This window comes from Fringilla coelebs (genome assembly GCF_963513975.1).
Source record: "Fringilla coelebs genome assembly, chromosome: 6".
Classification (NCBI taxonomy): Eukaryota; Metazoa; Chordata; class Aves; order Passeriformes; family Fringillidae; genus Fringilla; species Fringilla coelebs.
Genome location: NC_140034.1, coordinates 31,169,776 through 31,184,467, shown reverse-complemented (window position 1 = coordinate 31,184,467; position 14,692 = coordinate 31,169,776). Strand labels below are relative to the sequence as shown.

Here is a 14,692-nt window from a genome sequence, read left to right as displayed (position 1 = left end):
TAACAGTCTAAAAATGAAACGGAAGGGGTTTGATGCATTAATGGTGACAGAAATAAGATATTACATATTCCCGGGAGAGTATCCATCTTCCTGCTGTGATTTCTGTCTCTAGAATAATGTGATCAGTGGTTTACTTCTGGGATGATATGTTACCTAACTGCCGGTTTGCAGGGTAGCAACACAGCAACCATCTCCAAGGACCTGGAGGTAAAAGGCTCCAGATTAAGCAAACGTAGACACATCCAGAGCAGAGGTTACCAAGCAAGATACAAAAGTATCTTGCTAAATGAAGTCTCTCACCTAACACAGCACTTAGCAAAACGGTAGCTTCTAAAGGTTATTTTATGTATCACACTTTCACTGTTACTGAGGGGAATGCATCACATCCCAGTTTAGTATAGCTATCCACAGAAAACTCTGAGATTATACCCCATAAACTACAACAGCTCCATGAACTTGCACATGCAGATGTTTTGGGGGTTTTTTGGCTGGTCTCTGGTACATTATGTAAGGTGTAACTTGCAGGATTTAGCACTAGGGACTTCCACTTGGCATCTAGTTTCTTTCTGTACAACATAACCAACTTTATATAAAAGGGCTGTATGTCCAAACTGTTCTGCAAAACCTCTAAAAACAGAACCTAAACTTTAAGATTTTTTTTTTTCCTGCTACAAGTTTCTTTGTCAGGGCCCTACCAAATTCCCCCTAAGAAGCCAAGTTAAGATGTTTCAAGACTAGCTTGCATGGATAATCAAAAGTAGCTTACTGCACCACATAGGAAAGACACATTTTTAATATGTACCAAATATTTTGAATGCTAATGCAGCTTTGACACAAGTCTCAGTCTTCTAAACAAAAATCAGTGTGACACCTCACTATTCCAGGAGTCAGACCTCATTTTCTTCCTAACATTGCCTTTATCTCCTTCTGTCCTATTTCCAGCTCCTACCTCCTTGCATCAGCCACGAGAGCTGGAAGTTGTTTTGCTGATCCTTACTCACCTCACTGAGATGATCCAAAACATGGTGCTCCGGTGCCTGCTCAGCCTATTGAGGGATCTGCCAGCACCAGCTAAAGGCAGGGGGTAGGGGCATGTTGCCAAGAGAAGCAGCCTCCTCTTTGGATGGGGGTGAGCTGCTCCTTATTCATTCCTTTCCTTCATGAAACTGAAGCTTCCCATTCTTAACCACATCTCCAGGCAATCTGGTTAAGATCTTTGCATGGCTGGCTACCTGGTACTAGATTTAACAGCAATGTAGCAAGAGTGAGGCAGGAGTTTTCCACAGATCAACGAGCTGAACCAATTCAACTTGCAAGTTGGTGGATACATGGGGAAGGAGACAGAGAAAAGAACTATTCTTTTGACTAACATATCCTTTTAAGAAGTTCAGAAGACTACTGCTGATAAACTATGCTGCATCGTGCCTTTTGCCAGTTGTGAGAATTACCAATACGTAGCTAAGATGAACAAAAAGGACAGCCAGAACAGATTTACTTCTGGCTTCAGTATTTTCAGACTTACTAATTTTGGTGTCTACAGTCTGCATAGAACAGCATAATCTAACTTTCCAAATCATTATAGAAGAACAAGCTCAGAAACAGGAAAAAACAATGGTTTTATTAAAACCAAAAGTATCCAGTGCTTCAGCTCTAACATTCTGCCAATAAGCAATTCACACATATAAAAAGCTAATAAACAGTTTCAAGTGTTTACTCAAATAATTTTACAACTGATGACAGACAAACAGTTTTCATTCCAAAAGATGTAAACATTTGCTTGTGCAAATCAACCTTTAACACGCTATGGCTTCTTACATTCGTCTCTTGCAACACTTTCAGCATCTAAGCTCAGCTTCTGCACCACTTAGTTAACATAATTCTACAGCTCTAAAAATAAGTTAAAACTCCCCTCTCATATTAAAATAAAACATTTTATTATTCATAACTGAAAATACTTGGTACCTACTGCAGAACACAACACTGGATGAAGTTTTAAGACTTTTCAATTCTTGAATAAACTGCACATTTATTTTCCATGTGTTCTAGTAATTCTCCAGTGTGTGTGCCCACATGGATTGTATTTTGACATTTACCTACTAAATAAGTAAAATATGGTCTCAATTTACTCAAAAAAAACCAAACAAAAACAAACCAAAACAACATTGTCTCAAAAGAAATAGAGCTCATATGAGGTCCAACTTAGTAGTATCAAGGGGTGCTACAATACAGTTAAAACTAAAAAAGTACATAAATTTAACTACTAATACTCAGCATCAAAACACTTCCCTTTATATGTCTGTTTAATTTGTTTTAAATATTTGAGAAATTGTTTTTGAACTTGATAAATACTGTCAAAAAGTTTTGGAAGATGCAGCATGTTTTTAGACACTGAGATAATCAAAACCTGAGATCTAACACAAACATTTGTGTTAGATTATTTACAGATTAACAGATTATTTTTGTTTTATAAGTCAAATTCATTTAGTTGAACTGACTAGCATTTGCAGAAGTTTCAGTAAATGAAGAAAACCTCAACATGAAACAAATTTATATTTGTACATCTTAACAACTCATTCATTTAAAACAAATGAAATATTACAAATAAAAAGAACTAGAAAAAAATCATACAGATTTAGATTCTTCCAAATATTGACTAAGTTACAAAGAACCCATTTAGCCATCACATTTGATCTTATAAGTCTACTGGCTTTGCAGTTGGTAGCAGTTTTACTTCCGATATTGGATTCTTTGGAGAGCCTCTGTAACGAACTCTTTCTTTTCCTGAAGCACTTCTTGTAATCATAGATTTTTCTGGGGCAGCACCTGGAACACTTATATTTGCATTAACTTTCAAACTGGATTTAACCATTTCATGATTGGTTAGATCTTCTAGAACAGACTTTGATGGATGAACAGTTGCTTTTTCTTCATGGATTCCAACAGTTCTGACAGAAGCATCAGGCTTGTCTGATGGATTTAATGGCCTGTAACATGATTTGGATGCTAAATCAGGCAGCTTACGAGCTACAGAAACTTGGTCACGTGTGCTTTCACTCCTGCGTGGCAAAAGCATGGAATTCTTTGAGGGCTTTTCTGTGCAGGGGAATAGGGCAGAATCATAGCTCAAAGATTTAACAAGTGGTGAACCAATACCACTTGATTTAACCATCTGAGAGCTTACAGATTGTCTGTTAGCCTCCAAAAGGGAATTAATTCTTCTTACAGACTGTCTAACTGGAGTACGTTGAAACTTCAGGGGCGGTTTCATTTTGCTTGCAGAATTTGGATCATTTAATGAAAGCTGGTTGAACCACTGTATGTGGTCAGAAACCTTCCCATGGTCAGAAACAGTCGATGTTTTAGTTAAAACTTTATCTGAATTTTCAGCTTTCAAGTACTGGTTGCTCATTTCATTTTGTGATTTGGGCAACTGTGAAGTAGGCAGCTGTCCTACCAAAGAAGGTTTAGCAGTACCCTCTCCCAAATTACAGCACTCTACCATACAGTTTTCGGCTGCTTGTGAGTGCATTAATTCCATTTCCTCTTTTCTTCCAGAGAAATCTGATTTATGCAAGTCATCTTTTGTTGAACTGTTCTCAACAGTAAACTTATCTTCCTTGCCTAGTACTTGAGGTGTAGGATGTTCTTTTACTTTTTTTATATCTGGTTTTGGGGCCTGAAGTTCAATCTCAATAGAAGTTTTGAAGTTTCTTTTCTCCAAAATGTCAACTCCCTCTTTTTTTGATTGCTGTTTATCAGCAGCAGAAGAGGGATTAAATTGGTGCAACAGCTCTCTGGATTTTACATTTGCTAGATTTTCAGAAACTTCTTCCACTAACAATTCTTTTGCTGAACTGAGCCCTGAGGGACACAGAGTTTTATTTAATATTTCACTTGCTACAACTGAGAGGGATGATTTCTTATCACCTATCAAATTGTGAAGAATACTCCCAGATGCAGAGAAGGCTTGCTTAACTTTCAGTAATGTTTCTGTAGTTGAATTACTTTCATCTTCACACAGCACAAGTTCCAAGTTGTTGTCTTGTTTGCTTACAGTTGCAGATTTCAATTCATCTGGATGAACTGGCGACTTTCCAAATACCAAAACAGATTCTGAAGAGCTGGCTCCCATTTCAGAGTGTCCAGGCAGAATTTGCTCATTCTTGCTGATCACCTGAGAATCCGTAAGAGCAGGACTATTCCATGACATTCGCTGAACTACTTTATTGTGACATTTTGGAGTTAGCAAGTTTTCTTCTGACTTGCTTACATTCCTTGAACCTTAAAATAAATACCACAGTGTTTAGGAATAATTTATTGTTATTTTAATAGCTATAGATAAAATTCTTACTAAAAAATAATTATCAAAGCAGCACTGAATTTTAAGATGTCATTATGCTGTTAAACTTCAGAAATGTAAAAAAAGGTTATATTATTAAGTGAAATTGTGCATCTCCTCTTGTTTAACTAAGAGAGCTACTAAAATACATTAGAAACACAAGCTTGTTCTAAATCAATTCTTTTCCCCAAGAAGCCAATAACATACAAGTGACTTCTGACTTAGCTAGAAGCATACTTTTAATCCAATTGCTTTTATACTTTTATCCATAAAGTGCTTTTGCAAAGTAAAAATAGTTTTCCCATCTAATATATTTGGTTAGGCAATCACCTTTCTTAGGGAATTTTTCATTGACATATGGGCTGAAGAGTACATCTCTTCTTGCACATTCAGTTCTGCTTTCCAAACCTTGCTGACTTGCAAGACGCCTTCCAATATTTTCTGATCTATTGCCAGCTGCACATCCTGATACAATATTCTTGAACAAAAAAAAAGTGTTAATTGCTTTTATATAAACTTGTAATCTCATTTACAGAGGAAGCTTCAGGAAACTGCTACATAAAGCGGCCAAGGCAGCCTGTTCTTGGCCATACTTCCTCTCTGCAGACTTGGGGGGGAACAGTCTGCCTACAGTCAGGCAGACTCAAACACACTGTGAACAGAGTGAATGAGCACAGGCCCTGCCAGGTCAGACACTCAGGAACTCTGAGACCCACTGATCACAAATGTGGTGGGTTGATCCCAACAAGCAGGCAAGCTCCCATCCAGCCACATGCTCACTTTCCCAATTCCCCAACAGGATGAGGGAGAGAATTGGAAAGATGAAAAGGAAAAGGGACACACAAACACCCCAGACCAAAAAACCCAAACTCACACAGGATGCAAAGGTCATCACTTACAACAGTCAGGCCAGATCTCAGCAAGCCTCTGAGCAGTGGCTACTTTACACAAATTTACCATTTTTGGTGAGCTTAACATTACATGGCACGGCATTGCTCCTAAGTCAATTCAGGTCAGCTGCTCCCTCCCCTCTTGCCCCATGCCAGCCAAACACAGTACAAGCTGATCTGTTACTGCTACACAAATAAACCTCAAGCTTCTTGTACTTGACAGCAAGCAGGTTCAATTAACACTGGGATCCCTCCATTACTAAATACATCCTTCCTGCTCCTGAAAAGCAATGCTCCAAACTGTGAATTAAAATGAGAGGACTGCGTGCTTACCATTTCTCTGTTGCTTTTCCCCAAACCAAATTTCAAGCGTAAAGACCTACGAACCATTTCTTTTCGGCTTATCTTTGGAGAAAAACAACCCGTCTTTCCTGATTCAGCCCTGGAAGGACACAAGGAAAGAAGGGACACAAACTCTTCAGGTATACAATGAAAACATCCTGACATTTATTTACAGTTATTTCCTTCAGTTTTACTTATTTTATTGCGTTCTTGCTCACCTTTCTTTAATAGGCACAGAAAGCTACGATACCAGATCTTATTTTGAGCTCAATTTCACAACATCAGAAGATCTGGTAGTTTTAAGATTACTATAAAACGTACTAAAGCCAATAATTTTAGAGATAGATTGAGGTCATTATTCAAGGGGTCTAGACACACCTTTCCAATTTATCTTTAGGTTTTGAGAGTTAATTACCTGTATAGTTTTTTGCTTGCAAGTCTTTTACTTCTTCTATTCCCTGTACTGGACACATGATTTTCACCCATGGTTGAAGGAGATAGTGAGGTTTGTGATGACTCAAGACACACACAAGGACTCGCTTCAAACTGAACTACAGGGATGAAATTGTATTTATATGAAATAAAAATAGTCACTTTTTTTCAGATAAAGACTTAAAGACTTAAAAGCTAACACAATAAAGAACAGGTTTTTAAACAGCACAATTTTTTTTACTTATTTATTTATTTTGTAGAGTGCTGGCTTGAAATTACTTTGATTTCCACCTTAAAATTAAACAAAGCTGTTGCCTGTAGCATCCATAAACATGGCTAGAATGCAATTAATTACATGCTACAGATATCGCTACCTCAAATAAGTTTCATCAGATCAGTTCCTCAAATTTAAGAGCTCAAGAAGAAAAATTAGACATATTATTTGCAGTATGCTTTTCTTATACACCTAGCCAGAACAGATAAAGCAACAATGAAGAGCTGGATTTTTCTACTACTGGACATTTTATGAAACACATGCATCACTGCTATCTTTATAAAAAGTGTCACTGCTTTTATTTGCTTATCCATAGAAACAAGAATTTCATGGACAACATGAAATGGTTTAATAAGGAAAGCACTAAGTTTTATAACACTTATTTGGTGGGGGGGGAATCAAGCAAAACAGCCAATCTAGAAATATCCTTCTACTGTAACTTCAGTTGGCAGGACATTAAAGAATGAAATAAAAATAAAACCAGATTCTCAGAATAGCCTGATTGTTGGAAGCACTCTAGTAGAATAAAACGGTATTAAAGCATTGTCAAACAAAAGTAAATTTTTTCCTAGAGTTTTGAGATGTAGCATCTAGAGGAAAAACAAGAGGTGATAGGACACAAGAAAGAAGCTTTACAAAAGCAGCAGTTACATTTTTCATAGAGCTAGGATCAGCTATTTAATCATTTAGGAGACAGAAGGCTACAACTTTCAAAAGGTTGGAAGCATAAGCAGTCTTCAGGGATTTGTGTGCCAAGAAAAAAAACAGAAATATAACCTGAGTGATCATAGAGAGTAAATAAGGTAAGAGGACATCAGGACTGCAAGCATGAGAAATTAACAGAACAAAAAAAACAAGCAAGAGAATTTTGCTTTACTCAATCCATGTAACATGAGTCACCAATGAACATAAGCATACACTATTTACCAAGATGGAGAAGTAGTGCAAGGAACACTTCAGCAATGAGCATCAATGACTGTCTAACAAGAACAAACAGCTCCACTCTTAAATTAAGAGCCACCAACAATCACTTCAAACAGCAAAGAAAAAGTAATGGCACTGTACCTGATGCTGGTGTTGAGCTGCTGTTAAATATGCTACTTGGTAAAAACTCAAAGGCAAAATTGTGCTTAAAAGAGCGTCTCTTCTTGCTGGACAAGCCCTGAGAGCAATCAGTTGGAAGTTTCCGCTTGGTACTTGGAGTAAGAACCACTGGAGTCACTGATGAAAGGACTGAAATTAAGAAGATCAAACTTGCAGTAATATCTTAACAGTTGGAGAGTTTAGTAAATGGTTGTTTTGTTGTTTTTTTTTAACTCTTAAAAAAATTTGTTGCAAAAGCTTAGCCAAAGTGCATGCATTTTGAACGTGCAAAGCAATCAGTATAGCTTAGGGTTTGATTTTTTATTTTGTTGGGTTTTTTGCAAGTTTAGAGTACCAGAAAGGAAAATCCAAACCCACAGATCAATAAAACAATATAGGTATTAGGAAGAAGTAAATGTATAGTCATCTGCCCAAAGTTTTAGAGACAGTAAGTGTGAAAGAATTTTAGTCCTGGCAGAATCATTCCAAGGATGATGAAATGTTGCACTACTGCACTGAAGCCTTAGTGGTTTATTAGCTATAAAGCACAAGTTTGGTTGGGTAATCCCCACAGAGCTAAACCACACAGCCCACTACTGCAGTGATTGTAGCTGCTCCAAGAATTAAAGTAAATGCAGTATCCTTTATAAATATATATCTATATTCCATTTTAAACAATTTAATCACCTGCCTTCAACTAAGTTCAAATTCTTTAGTTAAAAATATCATTGAATATAGTTAACAAATCCAGAAGATACTGCATGGGCTTTATCCAGTACAAATACACCAGTACCTACCGCTTCTGTCTTGTTGAGGGGTAGTGGAGGGTGTTCTGTTAGATTTAAATTTATTCAATGCTCCACTAACAATATCTGAAATGCAAGACACACCGAGCAATCAAATTTAAATGTGAAGCCTGTCTTGCTCTATTTTCAACTCACACTTAATTTGTATATTTTTTTCAGGAAGAAAGAGAGTAAATTAGTTTAAATGTTGTTTTATGTACAGAATATCATAACCCAGATCTTCCCACCGACATAGTTTTTATTGCTTTCCCAATAGCTGAAAAATCTATTTTCCTTAAAATAAAAACTATTTTAAAAAACCAAACAAAAAACCCAACAAACAAACAGAGCAGAGAAGTACAATACACAAAAAACCCATGCCATGGCATGGCATAACATACAGTCATACAGTCTCAATTTCAACTACTGTCAGGTTACATGAGCTAAATAAATACCTATGTTTTTACAGCAATACATAAAAGATCTCTTTGCAGTGGATTTGAATGAAGTCAAGCATACATGTTCCATAGTATTTCTCCTGAGAGTGCAGAACTGAGAATGGACCATTTGATTGCCCATATCTAGCAAAAAACCCAATTCAACCCTGTCAAAAGCTGAAAAAAACCTCACCCAAAATCCCAGATCCATGATACCAGAGTACACAGTATCCAATACCCAATTCAGATTTACACTTCAAAACACAAATTAGCTACTCCAATTCAAAACACACTTGCCATTTGCATCCCTGCTTTCTTATGACCTGACATCTCTAAGTATGTATTAAAGTACCATTTCAAAATTAGCACAAACAAACCCTTTAGCCTTCTGAAACAGGATCTGAAGTTGACTCAACAAAAAGCCAAAATATTAATTTGGCTACACAAATCCAAAATAGCTTATTTAGTGGACAACAGACTAGAAAACTAAGTAAATATACAATAATGTGATTACTGAAGTCTTATATAGATTTTTCAAATCAAACCCAACCAGTTTTGAAGACATCTGTTCTGCTTGTGGAAGAAACAAGTGCTTAGGGTCAGACTACCTGAAGTCTCAATTTTGTTTTTGGTTTTGAAAGTTTCACAAAACATACCTACCCCCAACACTTCGGTGCCTCCTCCTCTTACATTCACTGGGAGATTCATTTTCACTGTCTTCATGGCCCCACAGTGAGGGAGTAGATTGAAAGACATCAACCCCCAACATTGAAGGAATCTTTTCCAAGATAAATTCTGGTACTTGTCCTGAAATAGGTAGGAATTATTTTTTTAATAATTCTTAAAAGTTGAAAAGAAAAGCCACACACAGGTTGGTGCATTGGGACACGTTGATAAGGGTTTATCATCTTACCGATTTCTGCCGCATGGTCAATAAGTGTTTCCACAACAGCAGCTTGCAAGCGAATTTTTTTTTCTGTACTAGTGGACATCTTCTCATTTTCATTCGAGTGCAAGAGGTTGGGAGCAAAAATCACTGCCAGATTACTGCTATCCATTCTGTTTTCATTGGATCTTAACAAGAAAAGGCTTTTTAAATTCAAATTATCAGATAATATAAACAGTGGAGAAAGAAAAGACCAAATCAGTCAAATGCAGTTAAAAAAATAAAAATGGACTCATTCACTGGAGCGCTTATACAACAAGATTAATGTATAGATTTACGCATTCCAAGCCAGATAATTGCACAACTATGTTACTGAAATCAAGAAGGTATAGATCTCCCTCAATTTTAGGGAATGCAAAGTATCAAATTATGGTAATTCTGCTAAACAAAGTTTAAATAAAGTCAAGTCTCCAGTTAATTAAGTTTTCATAAAGAAAACCTTGAATTTATGAAATAAAAGACTATGACTGAATTTAGTGAATATGTGCAGATATGAAGTTTAAACTGGAAAACCACTCACAGAAAGTTATAGCATCTGCCTGGACAGAGAAGCAGTTAAGGCCACTCAGAACTGTTCACAAGCACACCCTTTACACTGACCTCAAGGACACAGTTCTCAGAAAGTTGAAAAAGTATCTCAAAGCTGCAATTGTTCTGTCAGCCATCAAACAGGACAGCAACACAGTTGCAGTTTTCTTCTCATTTCCAAGCTGCTGAGCTTTGAATAGGCCTTCCTGCAGGTGAGGTGGAAGGATGGGTTCTGGCAGCTCTCTAAAGAACTGTTTGAGAAGCCCTGCAACATCACATGGCAGTGCAGCTGAGAGGCAGTTTTCACCTTGATCCAGTTTGCTCTGAAATTTTTCATAAGAAACACGATTTAAAGTCCTCAACATATTGTCAGATTTCTAAATTTAGGTAGTAATGCTCTAGCCCATGTCACAACAGTCATATCTTCCTGTTAGTTTCAGCCATGCTTTACTCAACTACATTATCGACAACGAGACACAGGCAAGGTTGTCAGACCATGTGTATTAATTTAGAGGTTTCCCATCTTCCCTTCACCAGGAGAACATTGCTAAACAAATATCCTCATAGCATCCAGTGTGCACAATTGATAATGAGTTGGTTTGGTCCCAAACTATTCTCATCACCTGGAAGGCAAAATATTCAAAATAAAAAGAATAAAAAAAAGGGGGGGAAGCCTGTCAGCTTCTGGGCTAGATCTCCTATCATTTCTAAAGCAGGCAATGTTACCAATCTACTTCCAGTATTAAAGCCTGAATATGACTCAAAAGAGTCCAAAAATTAAAACATGTCCAAGTGAAAATGCAGCTTCTTAAGAAAAAAAAGCAGCTTTAGAGAATACCTTTAAAGCTTTTAAGCGAACAAGAGATCCAGACTTTCTGAAGAGTCCCTCAGTATGAACATGTTCTTCCAAATATTCACATGTATCAACGAGAAAACTGAGAAAAGAACAGAAACAGTTCTGATGCTCAGAATAAAGCCTGGGTTTTTTCCACAAAAACTATTTCATCATTTTTTGTAAACCTTAGTATATAGAATAATTTCCCCAAATGACAAGAGTATAAAGAAATACAACTGAGTAAGAGCTCTGAATTCCCTGTCTAACTTCTGCATCCCTCCTTTTCCACCTGGAACTATTCTTATAGCCCCCAGAAGCTCTAGCAGGCATGGAACAAATATTACATTCCTTCTTCTGACAAGGGTTCAATACCATAAAGAAAGCAAAGTAAGCACAAAATCTAAAAACACATTTGTTAATTTACCTTGGAATATAACCGTATTCTGGCACAAGTGATTGTGGCAACGCATGAAAAGATATTCCAAAGATTTTACCCTGAAATACAAAATTCAAATCATGTCATTCGAAAGTTGATATAATTATCAACCACATGTTACAAAGAAGCACACATTCCACAAGTAGACATAAGGGTAGTTAAGACAAAACACAAAGTCTTTCAGATAAGACAGATAAGAGGTATTGTCTGGAAAAGCACTGTCATCTCCAGAGATCTAAAACTGATTCTATTGGCAGGTAACACCCTAGATGATTGTGAAAGAGTAGAAAGCTTTTCTGCAGTTTTTTACACTTCTTATTTCACAGTAAGTTAATTTTCTTTTAAGACTCACAAATCAGTAAGGATATCAACCAGATTGTTTGGGGATCTCACCTTAGTTTTTCAAATTGACTATATCCTATTTTTCTTAAAAATCAACACAAGATAACTGAAATAACTTTTTTTTTTAATAAATTTTTCTTCATCTCAGACTCTTAAAGAATGCTCTTTTAGGAAGGATTAAACTCAACAGAAAAATCTAGACAACTGTTCTGAACCTCACATTTAGCATTTGTTCTTAAAAAAACGAACTCTACTGCCTTATAGCAAGACATTAAAGGATGTTACACATTAGAAAATAAGTAAATCTCATCAGTCATTACTTCTGATGTTCACCCACTGCATCAACAAGTTCTACATCCTAAAACTTCTACTTTATTTGTTTATACTCATGTTTACAGAACATGCAAGCCAGTCCCTCTCCCAACCAGAAGAGGACTGGGATTTTGCCCAACTTGTTCTTAGAGCTGAATGCACACTGTTAGTCATTCATAGCTGAAATTCAACGTGCTGTCCATGTTAGGAAAACAGTTAATCAGTAACTAACCCATTGGAACCAATCTAATCTGTCCTACAGAAAACAAACATAACAGAGTCAAGAAAGAGAAGTAACACACCTGTCATTGTGTTCCAGGTTGCTACTAAAGCTACAAAAAGAAAATTAACTCCAAGAGAACGTTTTTTCTTCTGTACAAGATTACATACTAGAAAATTCCAGTGGTTTGGAATTCAGCATTTAGAATTCCTAACTGATATACTCACTACTTCACTAGGTTGTGTTTGAAGTATCAAAAGTTGTGATTTAATTTTTTCTTAATAAATAATAAAGCTAATAAAATTATGGCTGTTCCTTTCTAACAGAAATAAGACATCCCTTGGCAAAACAAATGTTATTCTGTAGCTTTTCCTACCTGGCTCAGCAGTTAAGTACACATTTTCTTCCTTGCACACAATTTAAGCACTACAGACAATATCAAAGACAACTTTTATCAAGACACACATATATTGATCACAGTTCTTATTATCTCCCTTTCAAATGGAAAAGGAAAGAAAAGTCTAGAACCATGTTTGATACTGACAAGCGGAAGAAAACTAATTCTAACTTTACCCTTGCATTTTCCCTTTCCAAACAACCCAACTCAAGCACATCTTCCAAACTTCTTTAGTTTATATTGACCAAGCATTACTGCAGCATTGTGTAATGTCTTCTCAGCCTTACAGAAAGCTCAGTCTGAGGATGTTCAGCTCTGTGTCATACCAGTTGCACAGAGATCTTGTTTAGGACTTGACCATTGTCCACATTTTATAAACTAGAGAGTCTACCAGAAGATCAATAATATCTAATGGAGCTCAGTGCTGGCATCCATTGTAATATGTCAGTTTTAAATAACAGTCCCGAGACAGAAAACACTTCTGTCCTTTATCAAATGAAAACCTGATACTTAAGGTAACGGGAGAGATTTCATTCCAGGACCACTGGCAAATCAAGGCAAGAGCCGTCTGTGCCAAAATACTTAGTCATGCCTTATACTAAGAAACCATACAAATAAAGCCCTGCGAAAAAAACCAAAAATCTAAGAAATCAAGTAAAAGACACACAGCTTTTAGAAACAACATCGTAGCTATATTCCAAGAAACAGCACAATTACTAAGATTTGAATTCTGTGGTGCGTGACATCAATGACAGTGAGGCACAAAAAGCTCCCGCACGGATCAGAGGCGACCGTGCGTGTTTCGGTGGCCAGCAAGCCCACGGACAAAAAAAAAAAGAACATTTCGCCATCTGGTGTGCCAAACTGCGGGGCGGGGCACCCCGCGCACTGAGCCATCGCCTTCCTCAATCACAACACGGCTATATAATGGCGCCCTGGAGCACCCACACGCTGCAGGAAAGGGGCAAAAAAGCTAATAAAAAGCTAATAAAAAGCTATTTTCTCCATCACGGGAGGTGATGCCCTATTGGGGGCTGGCAGGAGCCGCCGCATTACGGGAACGGCACTGCTGCCGGAACCAGCGCTCCCGGCGACAGGACCAGCCCCTGGACCCGTGTGAGCTTTGGCTCTGCCCGGCCCGGGGAGCGGAGCCCTCCGAGCTCCCCCGCCCCGCTCACCTCCGCCGCTGCAGCTCCCGGCGCCTTGGCCGCCGCCAGGCAGCTCCCGCTCTTCACCTTGATCCCGTACGAAGCCCGGAGCTCCTCCAGCACCGCCAGCCGCACCAGCCTCCGCCTCTGCTCCGCCATCCCTGCGCCCCCCACCCTCTGTCTCCCCGGCCCAGCCCGGCCCCGCCGCCCCTCAGACCCCGCCGGGCGCCATGGCGGCCGCGCTCACCGCCCGGCTCAAACCCAGCGCGCGGCCCCGCCCGCGCCTCTCATTGGGCCGCTCGCCGTTCGAAATCAGGCCCCGGCCGCCCAACGGCCACGCAGGGCTGCCCGCCGCGCCTGCCTCCGAGCGCCGCCTCCCAGCCCGCCCAGCCAAGACCTGCGCGCCGCTCGCCGGCGGTCGCGCCGGCTGCCTAAGGGCCAGGAGGGGCGGGGCGGCGGATCGCCCTCAGCGCCCGGTGCCACAGCGGGCTCTGCCCTCCGTGCCCACATCGCCGCGTCCCGGACGTGTGCCCGCCCCTTGCCCCCGCAAGTCTCCGGCCGTGCCGACTTTGGGGATCGTTCATGTTATAAATAAGAAGCTTGACTAGGCCAATATTCAAGCTGCGATCAATTTATTAATTAATATGGTAAAGTAAGAGCAACACAGCGCTGGGTACAGTGGAGGCAGTTTTCCCTCCAACTGCACGCCGGTATTTGGGGCTTGCAGGTACTCGTAAGCTTTCTCAGCAGTTCTATTCCAATTTTTTTACTCATCAGCAGTTTCTATTTCAAGTTTTTCCAATATTTCCAATTTTTACATCACAATTCTATACACCATTGTGATTTAGTTGTTCTTCAGGATATGTCCCAAAAAGGAGGATCCCCAGATGGTGTTGGTAGTTTCCGAGATGTTGGTCCAGTTTCTGCAAGAATGAAGATGAATCCC

General features: G+C 38.9%; 1 protein-coding gene across 1 annotated transcript; it reads right to left on the bottom strand.

Moving 5' to 3' along the window:
• Positions 1 to 2,568: 2,568 nt before the first annotated feature.
• ARHGAP11A (Rho GTPase activating protein 11A) lies at positions 2,569 to 13,905 on the bottom strand (the record flags this gene model as incomplete). Its single annotated transcript, XM_084207846.1, has 11 exons — positions 2,569 to 4,281; positions 4,670 to 4,817; positions 5,563 to 5,671; positions 5,987 to 6,122; positions 7,343 to 7,510; positions 9,243 to 9,389; positions 9,496 to 9,656; positions 10,123 to 10,379; positions 10,895 to 10,991; positions 11,316 to 11,386; positions 13,777 to 13,905. 11 exons carry the CDS (start codon positions 13,903 to 13,905, stop codon positions 2,693 to 2,695), a joined length of 3,012 nt encoding a protein of 1,003 aa, XP_084063972.1. The 3' UTR covers positions 2,569 to 2,692.
• Between the last annotated feature and the right edge of the window lie 787 nt (positions 13,906 to 14,692).